The following is a 26019-nucleotide window of genomic DNA, read 5'->3' on the forward strand; positions in this document are numbered from 1 at the left end:
GAAGTATAGGCTTGACTTTGAAGTTTAACTGTATCATGCATTTGATATCAGCGATATGCAAAGTTGTCCACTCTAAAAGCCAGATTCCACAATAGTCAATAGCCCACCTTTAGTTGAGTCCATCCCACCGACAGCGAAGAGCGATCCAACAGTGGACTTCCTGGGCTTGGTCCTGGGGCTCTGCATCATGGGTCTCCTCTCTGGGAGGAGGTGGTACTTCATGGCCTCCATCAGCAGCTTCTGGCACTCAGGCTGCTCTTGGATCAACATGTTGGTCTCTATGTGGTCAGCTAAGAACTGGCAAAGGCAAAACAGAACATGTAGATCAACATGTTGGTCTCTATGTGGTCAGCTAGGAACTGGCAAAGGCAAAACAGAACATATAGACTGTTGTGAAACATAGCGACTTGTCTTAACACAAGCACACAAACACAGCAACATACAAACACTAAAAACTCAATGCCTATGTTCACATTTATATTAGATTTTGTAATTTGAAGTCAACAGATCTTGAACAAATGTCTTTCCAAACCACCAAAAATTAACATCATCATCATCGGCATCAGCATCATCAGCAGCATCATGGTCTTTACATATACTAGCTGCACTATCATAGTATCATCATTAAATTTTAGAAACTGATATTCCTTAAACTTTGTCCGACTTGTACTTGAAATTTGGACAATGAAGGCTTACTACAATGAAAACCTAGAAGAATGGTACTGCATAAGAGGACTGACCTGTGGTGTGAGGAGGGGGAGTCTGATATGACACAGCAGTCTGGCCAGGTCCTTTTTCCTGGAGTCTGGCTCATGTTTCACCCACAGCAGCAGGGCCTGGAAGATGGTCTCCTCCCCGGGAACGTTCAGGTCATCGCTGGAGAACAGCTTAGCGACCTCTCCTGACGGTAACATCAGGAACTCCTGGTTCTTTATCACCTCACAGAAGTTTTCCTACACAAAAACATCATAAAAACAGTCAGACATTAGATCTAAAATGTAAATGCTCTATGATAAAACAAAGACTCCATTTATGAAAAACGTGCATTCAGAAAGTAAGACTGTATCCTAATACCAATGATTATCACACTGCCATTTAAGGAATTGTAAACAGCAAACGGAAATTGATAAGTCTTCAAAAGGTTTGGATCTCCACCTACAGTGTAGTGCTCTGTAGCCATGCTGCTATAATGTAAGACTCCCTGGACCCTCTCCACAAAGATGACTGATAGACAATGACAGCGGTCCACTAGCGTCGTGGTAACGCGAGGGTCAGTCAATCGAAAATTTCACAATTACTGATGGCATTGAATTGGACAGTTAAGCACAGGGGGACAGATGGCTTACACAATTCAGTTTCCCCAAATAGGCCAAACCAATACACAAGAAGTATGATGGATGACTAGCGAATTCTGCCACCAAGTTGAATGGCAGCGTATGTTTGAGTGCTTCAATTTTTCCTTTGTACTAACTCCTTGCTAGATCTAATGTAGATATATCAAGGTCGTACATGTAGCATAATACATAAATATATAAAAAAGGAACAGTATAATTTTTTGCACGGTAAGAGAAACCATAATGCATGCTCACAGAGGGAACGTATACTAAGTCTCACATATATATGTACATGTAGGCACTGCAATTGGTTGAAATTTTTACATCATGTAACATTTTTTAAAACTTCCTTATGCTTCCAATATGTTGAGTGCAAAGGTTATTTGGGACGCATTACATATTAAGACAGTATTGTGTACATATAAGAGCCAACATTTGCAACCAATGCCTTTTTTCCAAATTTTTTCTCTTGTCTTAACTATTCAGCATATATGTAAACCATTTCTCATCTTTAGCACACTGAAGTGGCCATTTGGCTACCAATTTTCTATTGGTTACGGGGTTAGTCAACAGTGAGAAGGTGAAATGCTACACCACTATCAGACTCAGAGCAAGAAGAACAACATTATTAAAGATAACCATACATGTTTGCCATTTCCCAAATAGGGAGGGCCTAGGAAAGCCCTACACATGTAGATAATAACAATAGCTGACTCACGGTAGTGAAATTGTGAGCCACTTTTAACAGATCCATGCAGCCGTTGGCGTCTGCAAACTGCCTGATGCCGATACAGTTGGACGGGTGTAACTGTTTCATCAGGAAGCCACAGCAAGCCTCCACCACTTCAGACAGCTGCAGGATACTGGCTGTGGACAGCAGACTCTCAACGTTGTCTTCCTTCAGTTCCAGTTTTCCTGGAGCAATGAACAACACACACAATAAACAATAATGCAAGACAAGAAACAATACAACACAAATGATATTGATAATGCTTTGGGAACAATGTATTTAGTAAAATCAATCATTAGGTCTTTGAACCTTAGAATGTGAAAATGTTCTGTCATAAAGGTTATATAATTCTTTATGTTCAAATACTTGTACATGTGACTTGACAAAATACTTGTATGATTATTCTACATGTAAGTACCGGCATAACTGATGATCAATGTTAGTGACTTTCATAAAACTCAATATAATTCCAAGTCACGGATCTGAAACTCACTTTGCATCAGCAAAATAACCTCTTGATAAGGTTATAGACTATTTTGTGAGTTAAACATTTAATCATTTCTGATTCCTTTTATGCTTCTTATATCTGAAACCAATCAACCACTCAAAGTACATGTAAATGAAATCCCTTTCCAACATTTTCAAGTATGACCAAGATCCCTTAGAAATGCAAATCGTCACAATTCTGCAGAAATATTGAGAACATTGATAACTTCTATTCCCCTATGATAATACATCTAGTCCCAGAGAAAAAATTGTTTTGGTCAGATGGAGACTTGAGATGATGATACAAAATCTGGATTTGGAAACATTAAAAAAAATACTGTTTTTTCAGTTAATCAGTGACCCTGCTTTGGAGAGACACAGCATAAATTTACTGGCGCATTGGAGAAAGAAAATGTCAAAAGAGTTTCTCAGAAAATGAAAAACATAGCTCTCTCAAGAAGTTCAATACAATTTCCTATTCAACCTGGCAACTCAGTATTTATAGATGCCTTTCAGCTATATTTCTGCAGCATAAATCAGAAAGTAGTGCTGTCATACTCTAAAGATTGTGATATATGATCTTTCTGAACTAAAAACCTAAAAATAGGGAATTTAAAGGCCTGGAAAACCCACCCGTATGCAGCCTACTATTTACCACTAACCTCCAATAGAACTACTACATTTATCCGGCCCATTTTCCATGTAATCCTTCAAACTTATTGACTTTCTGGATGTTCAATGCTGCAAAGTAGCCTACTTGATACAAGCTGGCCTGTAGGCCTCACTGCGCTTACTGAATACCCAAAATAGGGTTGTGACTTTGTGGTCTCAGCAATAAAAGACTCTTTATTGAAAGTCAATAGCTTCAGGCATTTAGGGGTTCATCCTAATGGCCGTCTCCTGTCTATAAAGAGACAGTTTGGCCCTCCGGTCCTAAATCTGCGTTAAGCCTGACTTTGGTCTGACATGGAAATGAGCTAATGATATATTAAGGTCTGTCTTGGACACTAATTTCTGAGCCAAGGGAAGGAAACTTTCTTTCTGTTTACCCAACTTTACCTTCTTAAAGGATCATGAAAAAAGATTGAACTAGCAATTCAAAAAAGTGCATTTTTAATATAACACCCACCCACACAGTCATTCTATTTTATGGACTTCAGCAGTGAAAACAAGTTTTCACCAAATATATAATGAATGTTCTTCAGATACAAGCATGCACCTAAATTGGTTGTCTAAGGGGCAAGGGATTTTGAGTTAGAAAATGCTACTAGATACCCAGTCACTAGACATTTTTCACTGCATGGTTAAGAAGTCACAACAAACTTGCTAAAGGGCAAAAGTACAGCAGATGTAAGGTTATGAAGATGATGAAGGCTCCTGACTTTCACACTGCTCGTCAGTAATGGGCCATTGGGTAACAGCCAGAAACCACTTGCATTCTATAACTACACAATGTGTTTGCTCTTATTGCTGACAAAAAGGAATCAGTCTTGATGACATGATCAAGCTACTTTCAAAACTCCATTCCTAATGTCAAGAAGATACATTTACATGGAGGTTTGCAGGTCATCATTAGCCTTCCTTTCTGTAGTCCGGAAACAGCTTTATCAAAGAGAATCTTTCACAAGCTCTAAAACGCTTCCTCCACACGGGAGAAGTGACACAAATGGCCTGTCTGTTTGCTGTAGGCCGGTATGCTGGCCTTAATGGTCCTGTTCTGTTCTGGAAGGATTTGCAGTGTCATCAGAACTGGCAACCTAAATGGGCCAGGCATAACTTCATAGCAGGAAGTACATAGAGAAAGTCTTTGGTGAAACCATTGCTGCAGCCAAATGGTTCTGAAGGGCTTTCCCTGCCAATCTCAAGCTCCATAATGCTCACTTGCATTGAACAGGAAATAGGTGGCAATGACTTGCCCTTGACCCTGTGGGCACCCTGTTGCCTTTAAGAGCTGTCATGGCAATTGGACACAGTAGAAGCAGTCAAAGAGGGAGATTTGAAACTGCCAGCACTTGCATTCCAACAGAATATTCAGCTTCAATAGACTGAACTAACTTGAACTTTCAGAGGAACATTTGTGGAAATCTTTGTTACACAAACATCATCCAACTAGTTCAAAGAATGCCCCACCCTCCTCCTGCTGAGTCCACCCTCCCCTACCTGATAAGTTAGCAGAACTGTATAGCATGATTGATTGTTTTAATCAAAAGTAAAAGTAGGATTATCTTGTTTCATATAAGCTTAAGTTATCAAAAATACCATGGCCACTGCCATATCTCTTTAGCAGTATCGTTTAAGCTGAAACGTGATCTCCAGAATACATTCCTCAGGTATGAATAAAACATTGTAATTTCAGTCTGCAACCCCCAGGTTAACGTATAGCCTTTCCTGGCTACAACATCGCAATCTCCGGGATCAAAATCTGAACTGCTGATATCCGATAATGGCTGTCGACCCAAATCTTAAGCATCAACAAGACCATAAAAGTTTTTCTATAAGGTGCCCTACTGTGACCTTTCAGGCTTGTTTTTGGCGGCTTTTCAAAGAGGACAATAAGACTTAGTGATCTTGCTTCAATCTGGTATACTTTGGCTGGTAAATGGACTTTAGTTGACCCCTACAACCATAGCTCTACTGTCTACAAGGGGATCGACTGCAACCTTGTCCAGGAATGAGGCTAATGGAACCTGTTGATAACTTTTATCAGATCAATCTTAGCACTGCTTAACAGTTTTACTGGACACCTTGATTGAAGAGATACTTTTACTGTGATGAAGTTTTTATGAGAATGTGATACATGATCCGAATATTGTGCCAGGTTACAACATTTTGAAAAAGCATTTGCATATTTTGCAAAAAGACCTTGGATATTTTGCAAAATGACCTTGGAAAGTGTTTTTGGGTTTTTGGATGGTCGTTTGTTCTCCTTTTGGGTAAAAGACATCCTTCTTTAAAGAAAAACACAAAGCATTTGCTCTTCATGTGATGTAGTAATGCTCAATGAAAAAGATGGACAATATAACATTTATTGTTAGACACAACTAGTGCTAGACTAGTACTGCAATACCATGTAACCTGTGACATTTTGCTGACATCAGTAGAAAATTGTACTGACTGAGCAATAAACCTACCTGTAAGTGGACATCAATAAAAACTAAGATGGCTATCCCTTAGCGGTCCTTGGACTCTTTCATCTTGATTGTTTCATTAATAACAAGTGGTCTGCTAGTCTTTATTGAGGTTAAGCATTGTCTCAAGGGATTCACCACAAATCCAGCAACCAATACTTTGCATGGAAAAACCCACAACGTTTTGTTACCTGTATATCATTGCTACAGATGCTATATATTCTAAATTTTCAAAAATTGCTTTTGTTCATTTAGACAAGATATTGTTGAGATTATTCAAGGATAGCAAAGATATTGCAGAGGTTATTTATGGATGAACTGGTAGTGATTTCACCTGGATGCTGGAAGTGATAACAATAGCCATGGTTTCAGCACCATGGAAAGTCCCTGTTTCATCTGTGATGCCATTTTGCACCATTTGTAGAAACGGTCGAAAGACGGACTGAATGGATGATTATGATATTCTGGGTGTGCAGCTGCTAAGTTTTTAACACTTAAAAGTGTGATTTGTTCCCCAGCTACCCCTACACTGCCCTGGAAATTTTTGCTAAACCTCTAAGCCTCTAGCACATCTTTACACTTCTGTCAAGACAGTTCTACCCAGATATACCCAGTTCTGCCCAACATGAACCAATCACAACTCAGCTATGACTAACATCTTTAGATCTAGGGATCACCAATGGGGGCACGGAAGGTCATAATCTATGAACTCTTAATGGTCTTTGATCAGATCTTTACCTTCATCTTGATTCTATCACGGCCCCCATGGCTCCCCTCCAACCACATTACATCAATTCACCCTGGCATTCCTTCCCTTCATTCTACTCCATCATTTCCTGTGTGTCACAATTGAGCAGCCAAAGACTATTGCCATTAATAGATTCTACTAGAGGTCATAGTGAAAGGTAGGGGAGGTCAGAACCTGCTGCATTCATGAGTGTTAAAGGGGTCCCATGGCTTTTCTTCATCACACCACACCAATCATTGGTAGCCTTGAACCTGCACCTTTCCACTGAGTTATGAGGCTGATTTCCAGTCTTCCTCATCGTTCTGTCTGCAAAGGTGAAGCAGGAAGATCTAAAGGCTACAGGGTCAGGGATCTGGGACCATGGAGGTCAGGCAGGGAGATGTGGAAATTTAGTTAGTTCTTCATTCATCCAAAACTGCTCCGTAGAGAAAAGGGGTGATAATAGAGGTGGAAATCACATTTTCAAGACTTAGTTGTCATCCATATCCAATGTCAATGTCTACCCTTGTGGCCAGACTGCATTCCTTTGACCATCCTGAAACATTCAATGAAGTCTAAAAGAAAGACAAAGACATGATTTTTGATTCACACTTCTATGGTAACATTTCGAATACCAATTTTCAACAACAATGCTAACTTGAATAATACGAGCAGATCAAAGGAATATCATCCTACTTCATATGTCTGAACATAGTGATATAAGATAACAGCCTGTCACAACTTCAAAAGAATCTGGAAAGCTTCTCTATCATTAAGTGCCAAATATCATTCAGACTGTTAAATTTCCAGAATATGAATGGTAACAGTACAAATGTACGGTTTGCTTTGACATTATGCATAAACACAGTAAAGTTAATGTCCCAAATGTTGAGTGCACGAGAGGAAATTGTTCTTCTTTTGAGGAAAGGGAGGTTCACTAAGTACATGTGTAAACAGTTAACTACACTAGAGAAAATTGGTCTATTGAGAACAAAGCAGAATATCATCATAGTATTCATGATGAATGAACTAAAACTATTGAAAAATACTTTAAAGTATTTCTCAATATGTACGTTATCATTAAACAAAATGGTTATATATGCCACAATGAAATTATGAAAATATGAAAATATTATGAAGATACTGCAGTGTGGTCTTCGGGTGAGGAGCCCACATTACTTTTTCCAGAATTATGAGCAAACAATAATTAGTCTATAATTAGTTCTATAGCTAATTGTGAATCTAGAGGGTCAACTTACAGAATGTTATTGTGGCTTTCAATTAAACTAAAACCGTATGTTTAGGATAGCCTTACAGCACTGCAAGCAGTGATCAAAGCTAATGCCATTTGTGGTTACTAAACATCATGGACTGAATTCAGAATGCATCCATCACTGGAACAGGAAAACTCCATTACACTGATGAATACCATAATTTGATCAACTAAAGTAATGGACCCATTTGGGAAAGTTATTGAGAACTTTTCAATTTTTTTACAATCTGTCAGCGTGAAGAGAGATTTACTATGTTCATGTAAAAAAACCCTGAAACTGCTACTGTAAACTACTGAGAAAAGAGCTTCTTGACAATGTTAGGTGATTATTGCATTTGTTTTGTAATATCACGTAAAGTTCAAAACCTTCAACAGGACTTAATCCCAAAACAGTGGTCCTCTAAAGTTCAGCAGATATTTCCATACATAATGTCTTTCATCAGCTGTGTTCAATCTCCAATGGTGTTGAGCTGCCATCTGCATCGTCACATACATGTATACCAGAAAGCTTGAACAACTGATAAAAGTCTTTGGCCCTGCACGATTCGTTAATCCAGCACAGACCTCCTTACTCGCCTCAAGAACATAACCTCAAACTGTCAGATATCATCTCTACTCATAACAGTGCACAAGAAAGGGAGAAAAATAGCAGGTTACGGGGGTTAGAAAGATGCAGATCTTTCAATCTATGCTGTATTGATCTGAGGCAGAGAAATAATGCCGCAAAGAACTGTTAGTGTTCCGACACACTGGATGATTAAATCAGTACCAAGGACAGAGAAACTGCATCTGGAATACAAGTCCATTTATCCACATGTTAAGAATTTTCCAATACAACCAATCTTGCGATCCAACAAAAGAGACTTAAAGGCCTCCTATGAGATAGGAGAAATACATTATCATAGCTTAAAGATATCTACAACACTATTCCATACATTACAGACAGCTTGAAGCTTATTTTTGCATTTCACCAAAGGAAAGTCATGAAGACACATGTACATGTACATGCAAACTTTATGAAAACTATACCGACAAAAGTACATAGTTGAAGGAAGATTGAGCTACTGGAACCATACTGTTCAATAGTACCCCAGCTAGAGTAATGGAGGAGAAAAGTGATAAAGGTGACAACGGTCACTACTTATTGACTAGCCTTGGGAATCTTGCCTTGTCAACTGAAAATATATTGTCCTGTCATAGTGATAAACCCACCATCTGGATACACTCCCTCCTAACAAATAGTAAAGGACGGGACTAGCTATAGCCAGCATACTTTTATCTGCCACTCGACAGTCCCTCTTTATTGAATGACCTTCAGAAAAAATTGCCAGTAGATGATAAATTCTCCACAGACAAGCAATAATATCCTGATAATAAAGCTGCACAGAAAGCTATCAAAGGGTTGACTGGATATTTTGAACATTAAGTGTGTTGCGTTGGACAGAATTTCAGCTGATTGTGGTCTGATTTTTAGGTTATTCTACATGTTAGATACCAGTATGGAATGGTACCATGTTTGGTTTTGTGAGGTATAAACATGTACATGTATGTTACAGACAAAAACATAACAAGACTGAAAGAAAATCCAAACATCCAAAACATAGGTCTCCACATAACAGTCCTGACATGTTTTTAATCTATCAACATTTATTTCCATTGCATTGTGCTTGACAAACATTTTAGTCAGACCCAAAATTTACATGAAGGAATCCTGATTGAAGATAAAAATTAATCTATATTTTTTCTATTGCAGCTTGTGATACTTGTGCTAACATGCACCTGCATGATGTTTGTATGGCCAAGCAGCTGTATACATGTCTCTGCAGAAAGTAATCTTGTCTGGGAAATAGTTGTTACTTTCCTTGATCCTTCTTCAGGAGTTTGGATCAGAACTAGGGCTGTTGCCTCCGTGCTGACATGCACACATGTTCAGATTTACATGTACTTCTAAATGATAAATAGGGACAGAGACTCCAATAAACCCAGACAAGGAGGACAGAACCCAGACTCCCACACAGACCATAGATCAGGAGGGACTGGCATTATCTATGGGACATGGGGGCAAGAACAACAATACTTCTGACCGCAACCGACTTAATGACGCCACAGTACGATAAGTCTGACTCCACCAGACTAGTTTACGTGCGCAGCCTTTAGCAATCGCGACAGCCATTGCTCATTCTTGTAAACATCAGAAGACCTTTGAGTACTTCTCCCTTGTAAAATGCTCTTGTAAAGTAGAGTTCAAAACAGTCTTAGGATAATGAAAAATGCCTTTGGCTGACTGTCACAGAAAGTCCTTGGAGTCATGTGTATCGTGTTGCAGAGATGCCCCAACCAAAGGGCATGTAATTTCATCCTGGGATGGTAATGTCAGTCTTGATTGATATTCAACGACAAGATTTAGACTAATCATTGTCAACTGCAACCAGCATGGCTACATGTAGTAAAGCTGGGGGCCAGAATAAGGTAATTGTGGGTTCCAACTTTCTAATCCTGGATACACGGGGTCACAAGCTTCATCTTTACTGTAATGTGAGGAAGAAAGCCGAAATCTCAGAGCAAGTAGTGGCACTGGCAGTATGGTTGGGTGATAGCTGGTCGCCCCTTTCTTACATTATAACAACAATGTCAGAGATATCCTAAGCTATCAGAAAACCTATCAGTGTCCTTTTTTGAAATTTCATCACTTAATGCATACTACCATTTTACACATGCTACATTACAGCTCTCTTTTCCCTCACTAAATGAACCTTGGTCATACATGCAATACATGGTACACCAAAGCATATTCAGACAGGCCCCGTTCATCCCCTTGTGCAATGAGAAGCTGCAGTCTGTCAGAGTTCCTTAGGAACAGCCTGACATTTGCCTGCTGCAGTAATGGTGGAGCCGAATCATCCCCAGGCAGCCCAAATTACACCCGACCTGCGCACCTCCTGATACCACCGCAATTAAAGGATCTGACAGAGACATATGCCGTGGATTTACACAATTTTGACTCAGATTCAAAATGGGCAAACTCTGTGAAGTGATGACTACCAAACTGTAATAGTGATGACAATGTAGTACTAGGAGTGGGAGGGGGGCTAGTCAAGGAAAATAATCTCAAAGGTGTTGCCTCATTACACAATGTCATCCTATTCTTACTTAGGCAATAAATAATAGACTTAGCCTTATTGGTTTGCAAAATTATGTGAATTTATATTTCTCGTAAACTTTAAAGTCTACATTGTCAAAAGTAACACATTGTTTACACATACATCCACATATGCATGTATGCATTGATAGTACAATATCGTGTTCTTACTTTTTTAATTTACAATCATGATGAACAATATAACTTGAGACATGTTATAGAAACATAGCATTTATAAACAGAAGGCACCTTGCAGAAGAATATCATTTTCTCACCAGAATAAAACAAGGTTGAATGGTACCCTAGGCCATTACCTGTACTGACAGTTTTGTTACACTACCGTGAATGGCTTTGGAATGGAAAATGGGATGTTCTGGCCATCAAACCAGATGTGGCGGTGCTCACTCTAATAGTTTTACACACTACGCTCTCTTCTTTTACAGCAGTGCCAGTAAAAGGACTCGACATGCACTGGTTAGACTGGTGCTGATGGGGTTTGTACAAAATACAGTGCCTTTAGGAATATTGGTATCTGGGACAGACCACTGGGAGAAGTACAGGGGTTTTCCATCGTAACAGAAAGTAGGACAGAGACAGAACATCACAATAGCTCCCCAAAAGAAGCCTACTTGTGAGTCTAAATATTCTATCAAAAGATTATATTAGACTATGGCATCATCAGGACATACCAACAAGCTAATGCATTGAAAGTTATTACTACAAAAATGTGATTCATGTATCTTTTTCTAAAATTGTAAAAACCTTGAAGTCATAAGCTACTTTACAAGCAGGAGGCCTGAATATACATGTCCATATATAGTCTCTTACTGCTATTGTTAGTAAAAATCAGGTAAAAGATCTAGACTTAACATGCATCATAACTATGGGTATGAAGCGTGGCAAGCAAGCATGCAAGCAGCTTGACATGATAATGATGATGATGAATTTATAATATATGCTTGTGAAGAGGGATGTTTATGGAAATCAACATTCAAGTGTTAGCTACTAGAGAGAATTTTCAACAACAAGACCCATTTTATTTATGTTCTGCAAGTGTTAAATGTCATATAATTGCAAGGAGATACAACATTTACTCTTCCCCAAAGTACCAGTGACCATGAAATGCCCTATCTTCTGTAAGCAGGCACCTCTCATATTCCCATTGCTAGGTCAAATGCAAATAGCTGTAACAACATATAAATCCTCTCCCTCTGGGTGCAGTAATCCAACAACACTAAAATAGACACAAAACACCACACGCAGTGATGAGCTCTTTTATATTAATTGTAGTTTCATGTCTGCCCCCCTTCCCACTTGTGATATGACAAACATGCTGAGAATTGATAGGATTAATTGTCCTCTCTAATCTGCATGCCCTGGACAAGACATAAAGCTGCTTATATCATCAGAATTCACTCATAATACCTGCAGGGGTCCATAAAAAATGTCCTCATTTTTCATTTATCATGATATGCTCAACAGGGCTTGAAATTCATCTTTCATAATAGGTACCCTAGACGCACCTACATAGTAGCATTACAATTTAGGTGCACAGAAAAACAAAATTGGTACACAGAAAAAATTTGGTACACAACATACAATTCAGTACAAATATTATGTCCGCAAAATACAGTTAGTCAGTTCCCTTACTGCCTCTATTCAGAGCTGGAATCTGAAATGTACATCTAAATTCAAAATTGTAAACACGTACATGTTTGTAATACAGTTAAGACTAAGAGCTTATAATTTTTTTTATGACTGAACACCAGGAATATCCTGTATATCAATAGTGTGCAATGATACCTTATTGTACCTAACCCTACACAAATATCTACTACTGTACTGTAGGCACATGAGTACACACACACAGTCAAAATTTGGTGCACAGCTCCAATTCTGGGTGCACAAAAGTGGATATCATATGTACCCAATATTTCCAGCCCAGCTAAAAGTAATGCTACCATCTGACAGATAAGACATAAGCAGCTTCTAATAATCTAAAGCTGACTGTAGCAGACAACAACATTTGTTAAATTCTTAGAATTTGCTTTGGAATAATTTGTGGGGATTACCATGGTTTAATCCTCCTTTTAGTGATGCCATGAGCTAAATACAAATCACAAGCCATGATTTGCTGCTTGCTAAGGGAATCATCAGCATTGTAACACCATGTCTTTAACACCCTGGATCTCCCTCTTGGACACAGGGTTTCAAAAATCATGTTAACCATCTTCTCTACATGTCTCTCTTTGTTGTTCATTGCCTCTGATGATGGCATCCATGTGCATCCTCCATTGTACATGTGCTGAGCTGTCAAAATCTCCAGAATATGAGTGGATCTAGGGGGGCAATATGAGGACTTTCCTACATTCTGATAGATTCTACACATATGGAGAACCCCATTTTATGAAGCTCCGAATTTAACACAGCACATACAACGACATGCATTTTTACAGTCAAGCATGAGAATGATGAGATTGACCCACATGTAACTTAAAATCACAGAAACTGTGACCAGGACAAGTCATTCCCTAGATTGGAAAATATACAAAATTCTTATTAATGTATGTATTGGTTATTAAAATAAACCAGTTCAACAGATTTGACTCACACAGCAATTAGTTTTGATCATTTGGCAGGAAAAGTCAAAGATTGTCCCCATTTCCACAGATCAAGCGTTCATCCCCATCCTATAGCCTCATCAGTGATTCGATTTTGCAGAAAACCAATACTGCTACAAGCAGCTGCTATATGCTGATAAGGGGAAGCATTGCTACATCATGTACATGTATCATCTGAACAGAATGGTAACCTACTAACAAGTGGGACAGTTTTTCCACTAAATTCCAGTCAACATTCAAGTAAGCGATAAATGATGTCTTCGATAACAGCTCCAAGTTTCCGGTTCACTTTTGACAATGACAAATGACAGGTATTTTCTTATTACATCTGACACTGATCCTATTTTCTGGATTGTAAGATACAAAAATAGACTAAAGGAAGACAGATGGAAAGTAGCATTATGTTATCATAAGTAATTCCTGTGACCCTACCGGAAAGGAGTGACATGCTTAAAGGATTGTGTAGGGCACTTTTGTCATGTTCTCCTTCACAGATTAAACCAACAATGACGAAATCTTAGAGGGCTGCAATGAATGTGGTACTTGACCTGCTCAAGGGATCAAATCCTGGGCCATTCTCATTGTCTCTCCATGTACAATGTATGTGTACCTCTGACAAGAATTTTTGCAATAATTGTGGTTCTGTTTCAACATAAGATCTCACGAGGTAGCATTTAGTTCTCTACTGTATTAGCTATGGCGCATCAATTGACAGTTTCAAAGGTGTATGAAGGCAACCTTTCCATTCCAGGTTGATCTTTATCTAAAGTGAATTCTGACTTTATCTCAAAACAATTTGACTTCTTTAAGAATTTAGAATATACATTGGGAATTTTTAAGGCAAACTTTGACCTGAGGAATGATGGACCATTATTGCAGTTTTTGATGTGTTTGCTGTTTTGATGTTTGGATAAGGAGTAAATACCTTGCACACCTGTCGGCACTCTTCCAGCACAGCACAAAACAAATACAGGGAAACACGAGACAAGGTCTACTCTGAGACAACCAGGTGTGGCTGACCTTACCTGTGGGAGGTCTCACCTGTGCACGTGTGGCCTTTGTATTTCTGTAACCTTTCTTGGGAGGTATGCCACCAGGTGTGCAACAACACTGCAAAATGTCTCTGCATGATGAAACTGCAACAAGACCCTTATTTTGTATTTTGCAGCTCCAAAAGCTCTGACATTTAAAACAGAATGTTTCAAAGTGCACCTATCAAATACCCTGACTGTGCTACTTGAAATCTGGTAAGGATGTGTCCAGTATACATGTTTCCTTAAAAGCAATTTGCCTATGTAAACAAGCCAAAGAAAAGACTTAGACGTTGTTTCTCTTACAAGTCTGCCGGATGTAAACATGTACTTACGACAGCCGTCCAATAGTTCTACATGAGGATGTTATGGTCAACAAACTACTTTGCGATAACCAGGCCATGTAAGCAGGTTACAAAAGGGTAGGACAACACCTCAGTCATTGTTACTGCCGATGTTCTAGGCTGGGATAATAAAAACAGTCACACACAATCTACTAATAGCTAATGGACAGTACGTTTTGCCTCAGTACACAACTCTATCACCACAAACAAAAAATCTGGGTATGTATAAAAAAGAAACAATGTTCGTATTGTCATAGAAGAAACATCTGTTATACTGTAGCATCTTTCAAATGCATACATGTAAATAAGGTGACAGTGTGCATCTTTTCTTCCAGGACGTCAACCCGGAGTTTTCTTCTTGTTCTACACCCATCTAAAACGGAATGGATTAACTTAAGTACTGACTGGGATTAGGTTGGATACTATGACCTATACCTGACATTAAGTAACTCCTATCACTAACAGTCATTACACCTGATAACAACAGTTCCCAAACAGAGTGGCATTCAACTGAGCAAATACTTCCAGTTCTGGTCTGCTGATGACACAAATCAGCCAGTGTTTTGCCCACATGAGGCATTATTGCTGACCGGCGGGGCAGACACGTCTTATGTCAACCAGAAACGCTTAAGTCTGGCTACACTCGAGATCGATGTTGGTGGCCATGTTGTAAGCATAAACATTCTTTGCTCTGTTTAATCTCACTACAGGTAAGAGTCTGTGTGACTAAAAAAAGTAGCACTTTTGGAATGGACTCAAGGATAGTCTAGGACTGTTTATAAGAGGTGATACTGATAGACAAACCTTGATGGGATACATGCGACAAAATCAAACAAAAATCGACATTTGAAATGTTGACAATTTCACTATATAGCATACAAACTTTTGAGCTACTAGCACTGTCATAGATTTCTTAAAGCTAAGAAAATGAAGACTTATGAGAGACCTTGATAAAAGGAAAATTTGATTATATGATTACATGTTCACGTACATGTACACATTGTTCAGCAAGCACTGATTTTTAATGGTATCAGAGTTGGAATATTGCATACAGTAAAGGTGAACTCCTACTGATTATCATGTACAGCACTGTGCTGTCATGTGTGTACCCGAACTTGTATCTGCCATGATTTCCCAGCGGCACCTGGGGCAGAGATTGCGCGGAGGCGAGATGAGTGGAGGCCCAGCCCCTAATAACACGCATCATCAGGGGGGCAGCAGGACTAATGAAGAGCTGGGAGGAAACCCTAAATTCATCAGGTAGTCTCCTCCCAAATTGGCTTCATCAGTGGTGAGGGCAATGCTTCTGCTGGGATGATGTTTGTAATGGACAACGTAATTAGTCTGGTATGGCTGCAGGAAACAGTACCTGGTAGAACATGCATCTCCTGCAGACTAAGCTTAACTTCTAGAAAAATTTTCTAGCAAAAATGCTAGAAATATTTAACCCCTTTTAATGATTAAAATCTGCAACTAAAAATACACATATTAAAGTGCATACTTGACAAAACATCTTTTTTCAGAAAAAAATATTCACATATCCCATATTGTATTCATGATCCTATCAAGGAGTTCCAAATAAAGTAGATCACTTTTGACAAATCTATGATACATCTACTAGTACATTATTTGTAAGGCATCTTCGTACATGTAGGCCAACTCAGTTGTACCCTTTCATACTCAGCGAGACCAAAAGGTATATACAGTAAAGGATCCTTGAACTGTTGACACCTCCCTATGTACCTTTGGAAAAAGAACCTTGTTAAATCTAGGTCAATGTATGAACTATGGCAAAGGCAGTAAAACTGAAATAACCAGGTATATAATAAATCTCACAGTTAATACCTATAGTGCAGGTGAAAGATAGTATCTTCTGCCCTGAAGCGTGTAGCCAACATAAAACACAGATAAAACCGTCGCTGGACTATCTTGAAATATTCATGAAATGGTGGACATAAAACTTGCTTTTTGGATAAATCACAGTTTGTAATGTCAAATCGGTACTTTGGGACATTTTAAGGAGCTTGGCTACCATTATGAATGCTGGACTCTGACAAGTTTATCATGTGTAAATGTGGGGGATGGGGCCAGGAATCCTAGTCCTCCAGTAAAAAGGACACCTGTACTCTCTATGGGGTACTTGGTCAGCATTTCCAATCCTGCAGCTCAATAACGTACCTGCAGGCAACTCCTGTAATTTGCACCCCTGTGCAATTGTGACTGACTTTCAGATGAGGCAAATTACTTCAGGTGCTGTGAAACCTGGTGGATCAGGAGAAGATAGTCGCCCTGCAAAACGGCAGGACTGTAGGGAATCACAGCACAAGTATGGAGGGGTTTGTATCCTGCTTGAAACACTGAACTCACAGTGTAACAGTTGAGAGCAATTTCAGCTAAGAGTAGATGCATCCATCTATGTGCCCTCTTTTCTGTCTAATATATGCCCTGTTTTAGATACTTTCATAACTCATTAGTCCCAACAAAACTTTAAGTACCCTCCACTACATGTGCATAACAAAAAATCCCTTCACACCTTGCTCTTTGGTACTGTAATGACCAACCTCGCCAAGGGAATACCTTCTGTTCCATATTTCCTGCAAGGCAAACATAGGGTTTGTCCAAAATGTCATAAGCCAATCACATTTTCCACAGTCCATACTTGGGAGAGGTCTATTTTGTAGATGATGACCCAAGGCTACTGCAAAAGGTGTAGTAAAAATGTCCCTCACTGCCTGGGTTGGTAAGATAATTCTGAACTTGACAAATAACAGATTTATTTCAAAATGTCAAGTTTTGTCCTGGGGTGTTAAAATCCCAGTACACGTACCTATACAGAGTAAAGGAGGAGAGTTTACAATCTGCAAAGACTGGTGTAAATCTACTATCATGTAGCTCAAGGTATAGTAGTGCAAAGCAGAAGGTTATCTTTTCAAAACACCATTACTGTATTTATAACAATTAAAAGAGGTGCCATCACACAAAATGCAAAAAGAGAAATAAAAATGTACATTGATATATATTGAATTCTTAAAATTCAACATTTGTATTTCTATTTCATACAATGAGCATCCTGAATACATAGCTGTGCTGATATATGTACATGTATATACAGCCAGTGAACTTGGGCAATGAACCAAAACTTTCCAGATATCTTTACGTAAATCCCTGTTGCTGCAACACTGCACAAATAAATTTGAGATTCAGTTCCGAATCCAGGGATCAGGAAGAATCCCGACCTTCTCAGAGCACCCCAAGAAAACAAGGTCGAACATGGTGAAATTGGAAATTGAATAGGCAGAGCATGAGTGAGCCGCTCACAGCATGTTTGATTAAAATCAGTGGAGGACAGGAGATGCATGGATGCTTCCGGGATACACTCCAAGTCTTCACTTGGTATTCAGGACAGTGTCTCCGCTTTCCAGTTTACACCAAAGCTATGGAATCAGCATTGGCTTTAACCATATGGCTACACTGATTGACTCATGTGATGCACATATAGTGATACTGCATCATTAAGTAGGTTCTGAAATGTATTTTTGAATTGCTCAATGACATGGAAAAACAAGTACAAATCCTCGACTTCCTTGGAATATCAGCAGAGTGCTTTTGATATACAACCCAATTGCTCTACAGTTGATTTCCATTCTGATTCCTTTCAGCCTACTTTTATGTCATGATACCCATACAGCCTCCTCTCCATCTTCATCAACAAATGGCTCAGAGTCAGAGAGAATGGCTGTGGGGGTTTATGGAACATTTGTAGTTCACTCTTTTGAACAAGAACAAAGCACAGAGTGGCCTCAGTGAAGGTTAAGGTCTTAGGCAACAAAACCTGACATTCATGACAAGCATGTGATGTTTCTTAACATCAAAGATATAGTTCTCAACACAATGGTCTTTATCTGCATAGAACCTGAGACAAAACTTGGCAGTCCTTTGGTTTTCCCACAGTTTTGTCCTTGGACACAAATCCTGTCCCATGAATATGATATCCTTGAATAATACAGAAGCTTCCGTGTCCTCCAGATAAAATCAAACACAGCCTTGTAGATGGAGACGTGCCATACAGGGTACTTCCTGATAGGATAGATATGCTTGTACTTGTAGATCTAATTTTCGTGAGGGCTTCAAGATTACATTTTACACAATCCTCCTAGAAAATGGATACATGGCAGGACGACTCACAAACACTGTGATCCAAATAATGGACAACTCTAAAGCCCATGTTTTTGCTTGAAAGCTTACTGCTTTCAGATTCTGCAACCTTGCATCAAGCTCTTCTAGCATTTCTGATTTTCCACAAATGCCCCCAAAGCCAGTAAGCTCCATATAGTCGTGCCAGTATCATTTATTTATTTATTTGGACTTCACCATATGTGTTTACAAAATGGTAGGGAGGCAAAAACAGGCAACAACCTTTACTAGTTGCCTCCCGTGCAACTAAATTATACAATAATAGAAAAATAATCATAATGATAACAAATAATAACAATTGTACAATCAAATAATGATTGTGTCAACGACAATAAAAGCAAATATACAATGATAACAAATATAAAGAAATAAATCATAGAAATAATGGTAAGATGAAATATGAAATATCTAGAAAGGTGTACAACTGGGACACTGACAGTGGGTGACCCAAGTACATACATCGTTGGAGTTAAATCTGTCGTTGGTAAGAGAGAGATAGTGAGCTAGGATTGCTTTCTTAAAGGTATTAATTGTAACAACTGGGGAAAGTTTTAGAGTTCTAATGTTGAGGGGTAAAGCGTTCCAGATGTGAACGATTCTTTGGAAGAAATAGTTTTTAAACGTAGTGGTGAGACATTTTTGGGGCTGGAGCTTGGCTTGTGAGTTGGATCTTAGGGATGTGAGTGGAAAACTTATATATTGATGAATGTCGATACCGTATTGTCCCAAGAAACATTTAAATAGGAAGGATAAGTCTAATAATTCTCTGCGATAAGATAGAGGTAAGAGTTGGCAGTAGATCAATCTATCCCTGTAATCAGTTGTATGGTTGTTGAGAATGTATTTTGTAGCACGTCTCTGGACTTTTTCAAGGGAAGTAATTAAGTTATGAGTGTGGGGGGACCATATCAACGAGCAATATTCGAGTTTGGGCCTAACTAGTGTAATATATAGGATTTTCTTAACATTTGCAGGGGCATGGTAACCAACAGATCTCTTAATAAAGCCGAGGGTCGAGTTGGCACTAGCTGTGATGTTTTTTATATGACTCTTAAAAGATAGGCAGTTGGACATAGTTACACCTAGGTCATTAAATTCCGTAACTGATGAGAGCACTTGTCCCTCAATTTCGTAGTCATAGAGCACTGGTGTTTTAGACCTACAGATAGTGAGCACGTTACATTTAGAGGTATTAAATTTCATCATCCATGTGACACTCCATTCGACCATGTTGTCAATATCATGCTGAAGGGAAATACAATCAGCTGGTGATGAAATTTGCTTGTAACATTTTGAGTCATCAGCATAAAGGGCCATGGGACATTCTATAGTAGAGGGCAGGTCATTAATATAAAGTAAAAAAAGTAGAGGTCCCAAAATGGAACCTTGTGGGACTCCGGATATTACAGGAAGCCAGTCTGAAGAAACTCCTTCAATGACTACTCGTTGTCTTCTATTAGACAGATAATCAGAGAACCAATTTAGGAGATTCGAGTGGAATCCAAATGTCTTAAGTTTGTGTACAAGAAGGTGATGTGGAATGCTGTCAAAAGCTTTGGAAAAGTCGAGGTAAATTATATCTATCTGGCCACTGTGATCCAAAGTTGTCCCGACGGTTTGAAAGGTTTCCAATAGTTGGGTAGTAGTAGATTTTCCTTTAATAAAGCCATGTTGTAGTGGGTGAATTTGGTCTTGAAGGTGAGGGAAAATACGGTTAAAAATGCAACGTTCCATAACCTTACTTACTACACTGAGTAAGGAAATGGGTCGATAGTTTTCAACAGAGTCTTTACTGCCTTTCTTAAAGACGGGACAGACGTTGGCTTCTTTCCATTTAGCTGGAACTATGCCCGATTGAATACTTTTGTTGAAGATGGCAGTAAGTTGAGGAGCTAATACGTGTGCACCCTCGCGTAGGATCACTGGGGATATAGAGTCAGGGCCAATAGCTTTTGTACAATCTAAGGTAAGCAAGACATCTAGAACTTCCTTGATTGTAAAGTCAATGTTGCCGAGGAAGGGATGTCTCCAAGCACTGATCTCAGGGAGAGGCTGATTTACTACAGGGGTAGTAAAAACAGAGAAGAAGAACTTGTTAAACAGATTTGCTTTATCAGTAGGTGTCGTTCCTTGATAATGTTTGTATTTCAGAATTTGTGGCAAGCAATGTGATTTTGTTTTATTTTTAAAGAAAGTCCAAAATTTCTTAGGATTATTATTGACCAAGGATCCCAAGTTCTCAAGAAACAGTTTGTACTTGTAATGAATAAGTTTTTGTAGACCATTTCTAAGTTTCCGGAACTTATGCCAGTGGGCTGGGCGATTAGTTTTCTTTGCCCTTCGCCATGCAGTCAACTTCTTATTTCTAAGATGGTAGACATCACCATCACACCATGGCATGGAATAAGAATTTTTTATTTTAGCTTTTGGTACATGGTTTTCAACCAAGCCACACAAACATTGTAACCACGTATCCCAACAGTCATCAATGCTATCAGATTCTACAAAGCCTTGAGAACCGAGAGTGTCTCTGAGACTTTGTCGTAGGTTATCAAAGTTGCATTTTTTATACTGGTAGACATGTCTTTTCATGTTTGATTGACGGAATACCGTACGAAAATTCAGGTCAAACTGTAGAATAGTGTGATCAGTAGGAAAATCAGATGATACTTTTTCAACTTTGGAACATTTTTCAGGAACGTTAGTCAGAATCACATCCAAAAGATGGTTATGACTGTTAGAAGTAACATTATTAACCTGTGTTAGTGAGAAATCATTCAAAACATCACAAAACTGGTTTTCTGTAGTAGAATTGCCTATCAAACTACACCAATCGATATTAGGGAGATTCAAATCACCTAATAAGACCACCTTGTTGTATTCTTGGTCGGCCAAACGCAATGTATGTTGGAGGTTATTAGTAAATGCCAGTAAGTCCCCATTAGGGGGTCTATAAAACATCATTATATCACTGCACTTTACATCTAGAGGGGTTTTACAACTTCTTAATAGCTTTGGACAACTTATTTTTCGAAAGGGGATCTCTAGCATGAGTTTGTCCTTGAATTTGTCCAAATGTACCACCTTCCTGATTTTCTGCCACCTGAGTATAACCATGATGGATGACGTCTATTTTGAGTCTTAAATCACCTCCTTACAAACCCTTAAAGGCAGATCTTCCTTGGAAGTACACTCAAATGCCTCGGATCCAAACCTTGCTTTCACACTAATAACACTTTAATACCTAGTGCAGTCATTAGGGGCACTTATTGTGCTCAGGGTGACTTGCGGCATGGACCCATTGCAATAGAAAGAGAGATTGAAGGCAGATTAAAGCCATTAGTATTGTCCTCACACCACAGATGACCTTCGGGAAGAGTGGTCAGTTAGAAAATAGCTGAGCTTTCAAGTCAGTAACTGCCTGGCCTGTATTTAAGGTTCCAGCATAATGAGCTACTATGTCAACATTGCCTTTGACAATGGCCTTCCTTAAATTTGTACTCTACACCAGTCCTGTAGATGTAGAAATTTGGATTATTTGTGTTATGCTTGTTTTATTTTGCCACTATGCACTGTTGTAGGGGCTACCCATCTGTTTGAAGATGAAATAAATAAATAAAGAAAGAAATAACACTAGGAGTGCCACAATCTAATCATTTCCTTCATTGTGTCAACACCTACCAACATACTGAAATATATTTTGTATCTTTCAAGATCCACCCACGAGTTTTGGCGCCATGCTGTTCATAAACACACACTCAGACCCCAAAACATCACCTTCCCTGTGCAGGTAACTGTCATGTTGTTTGATGTTGAGGTAATGACAAGCCCTTTTCATCAATCAAGACAAGGACACTTTAACAGATGACCTTAGTGATATTGACGGTCAGGGCTCCAGCTCTGCAATATCCCAGAATAAAAGCCTGACCTATAATGGCACTTCCCAACATTCTGCTGATTTGTTGTGCCCTGTGACCTTCGCTTCTGCTTTGATCTTTATCAGTACATCCCTATGGCACAATAAGTGTCTCTTAACACTACCTCACTATTCACCACTCAAGGCTACAGGGGCTGTTCTAAAAAAACAACTGTTACAACAAGAGAATGTAGAGGAAAGCAAATTGTCATTATCACTGAAAACAGAAGAAAGCAGAATTGCATTAGCAAAAAGAAACTCTGAGCACTTTGATTATGCAATAAGAAAAGTTCAAAAGGACAAAAGTACACCTCATACATCCCATTTCAGGGTTTATGGCGCAGAGCTTTCATCTACAAAGCTCTTCCTGTGCCACTCTGGTAGATAACACAAACAGCCCCAAGTGCAAACCATAGGCAGTTATCTCTCCATTCTCTCTCCCTCAAAACTTTTAGCAAGCTCAGCCTTTCTTTATTACAGGCCGTGGGAACCATTACATGTTTCTCCCCACTGCCATTACCAAGGTTAATTGGCCAAGATCGAACCCATTTAGACTGTTCTGTAGTAATTTCTTCAGAAATGTGCAGTAGCGTAATTACGTTATCACAGGGCCAGAGTTATCCACACACCTTTTCATCTTCTCCTTTCCAGCTTATTATTGGCAACCCTTAGGGCAAGGCGAACTTCCCCTATCTATAATTACCACACAGTGATGGTATAGATCCCAGTTCAATGCCTGTTTCTTGGAATGATTTGGGAACGTTCCTCCTTAAGAGCCTTTGCGGCTTGCTTTGCTGAGTCCTCCAGGCAGAAACAGACTTTTCCCACACTGCAATACATGGGTTAATTACATGCACTCTAGTTCAGGGACCACACAGGTCTCAAGACAGAAAATGCGATGTGCAATCTTAGTTCTCCTTAGCTATTCCAACAAGCACTTCAGGGGAAGATTGTTGTATGACCTCTGGCTAGTATGCACAAGGTTATGGCATGTTTTGCCCTGGCCCTATTCCCACCATTTCAGATGACCATTATGGGATTACCAAAAGTCTCTCCTATCAGGGAAACTAAATGAAGGGTTAGACTCATTGAAATTCTGCCTACATCAAGTCTGTAAAGAGCTGCCATGAGTTCAGTAGTTTTCCATTCAAATAATCAAAAGCTGGATTTTCCTTCAACTACATTATAGAAATAATATGGTAACCATTAAACAGCTTATAAGATGATTCTTATTTGGAATAGATAGGCATTCTTTCAAAGCCTAGTTGAACTATAAAAATTATCCACAAATCTATACATGTAGCCTCATCAATTTCAAAGCATGATGGGATTGTCCCTCACCTGTATATGCATACTGCACTAATGCCCACAATGCATCAGGGTCCACATCCTTCATTTTGATCTCTTCCATGTTCGCCTCCCGGACATCGTTCGTGAACATGGCGGCAAAATAGTCTGAAACGACGCTCAGCACGATTCTGTGTGCCTGTATTCTTCTGGACCCGGCGATCAGCGTCACGTCGCACAGCTTCTTCTGGTACATGAAGGTCTCCATCTTCTTGAAGGTCTTCTCGGCGTGGTTTATCGAGCGGAAGCACTCGTTGTCAGGGCTGTTCTCCATGGTGGAACCAAACCCTAGCCTCTACTACTGTAACAGTTTCCCATTAGATAACATTTAGGCTAATGACTTTGAGTGAACCAGAAAGCTTCACCCACACAAAAAGTGATCATGTGTGTATAGTGAACTTGACAATCATGATGTCACTGCTGCAAGACAAGATGGCTATTGATTAGCACATAGTTCCCTGACTTTGTAACTGATGTCTAGTGCTGATTAAAGCTGCATAACCCACGCAATGGTCAATTTCAATGAAGTAGTGGAGAAGTAAGTATAGCAGGTAAGATGTTTTAGTGTACATGTACATGTATAGTATGATAATAAATTATTGTCCTGTTCTGCAATATACCCCTTATATGATATACTTAGAAAACACTAACTATAACTGATTTCTTAACCTCTCATGAACCTACATTATGTTTATTGAGATTTATGACATTTGTGAAACGACTGACATAACAGGTGACTATCCCCTTTTCAAGATGTCGACAAGGAGACCAGACTATAAGCCATGGTAATTACGAAGACGGCTTTTAAAAACATACAAGTCATTACCGCTTAATTGATCTCTAATATGCAGGTTCTACAAGATGAAAGCATGAAAACAAGATGATTAGATTGATGACTGTGTTTACTTGAACACATATAGATGCGAGTATAAATAAATGATAAACAAGTTCTAATAAATCCTGAATATATCTAGCCATTCTGTGGCGATAAAACTTAATTAAAAGCAACTATCCCATGGGTTGCCCCATGTGTTTTAAAGGCACTTTCCTAAAAAGTGAATAAATCATACAACTCTACAGAGAGACAATTATAGTCCCAATCTTAGTGACATTTCAAACAGCTCTAAAGAATAAGGGAAAAAATTGAGATGGGTGGAAAAGACCTACATTTTCTTCTCCCTAAATGCCTTGGGTTCATACCGTGCAATCTTGTATCTTACAAGACATCCTCATCAGGGGCAGAGCCTTTTACTGTTGGCTGATTTACCGACTTAATTAGGGGTGATTTAGCAGGGATGTCACGCCTGCTGCATCAGTTTTATGAGAAAATTAAAGCGGGAACTGTGTCTGACATGATGGATGTTACAGAGGAAATAGCATATGTCGCTTGTCAGCCATCCGTGGCTGCCATCACATCACCATCACCCCCCTCCCACACCAATCGGAGCTGCATCTTCCTGCAGCATATTAAATCCTGCTTTTATCTTGCTTGAGGGATGTGCTAGGTGCACGCTGTCGTGATGTGCTGCAAAGAGCTACTATCTGAAGTCATTTGTCCCAGCTGTGATATATGTCATAAAACTTCGGGACACCTTTTATGCACAGTTCAAATCAAACATGTTCTGTCACTTTGGTTGTCTCATGATATCATCATCATCACGGGCTGCTTGCCTGGACCTGGTCCACTCTTTCTTTCCAGACAGATCTGTCCCCAAAAACGTTCTTTTAATGTCTAATATGTCTAATATG

General features: G+C 39.1%; 1 protein-coding gene across 1 annotated transcript in view; it reads right to left on the reverse strand.

Annotated features, from left to right (window-relative positions):
• LOC118418825 (kelch-like protein 5) overlaps positions 1-24555 on the reverse strand; it is a 33828-nt gene extending 9273 nt beyond the window's left edge. The window contains exons 1-4 of the mRNA XM_035824887.1: positions 24265-24555; positions 2053-2249; positions 741-953; positions 108-297 (exon numbers count right to left, since the gene is read on the reverse strand). Coding sequence (XP_035680780.1) covers positions 108-297; positions 741-953; positions 2053-2249; positions 24265-24544 — 880 coding nt within the window. The 5' untranslated portion in view covers positions 24545-24555. The remainder of the gene's footprint in view (positions 1-107; positions 298-740; positions 954-2052; positions 2250-24264) is intronic.
• Positions 24556-26019: the final 1464 nt, after the last annotated feature.

The sequence above is a fragment of the Branchiostoma floridae genome, chromosome 7 (genome assembly GCF_000003815.2).
Source record: "Branchiostoma floridae strain S238N-H82 chromosome 7, Bfl_VNyyK, whole genome shotgun sequence".
In the NCBI taxonomy this organism is placed as follows: domain Eukaryota; kingdom Metazoa; phylum Chordata; class Leptocardii; order Amphioxiformes; family Branchiostomatidae; genus Branchiostoma; species Branchiostoma floridae.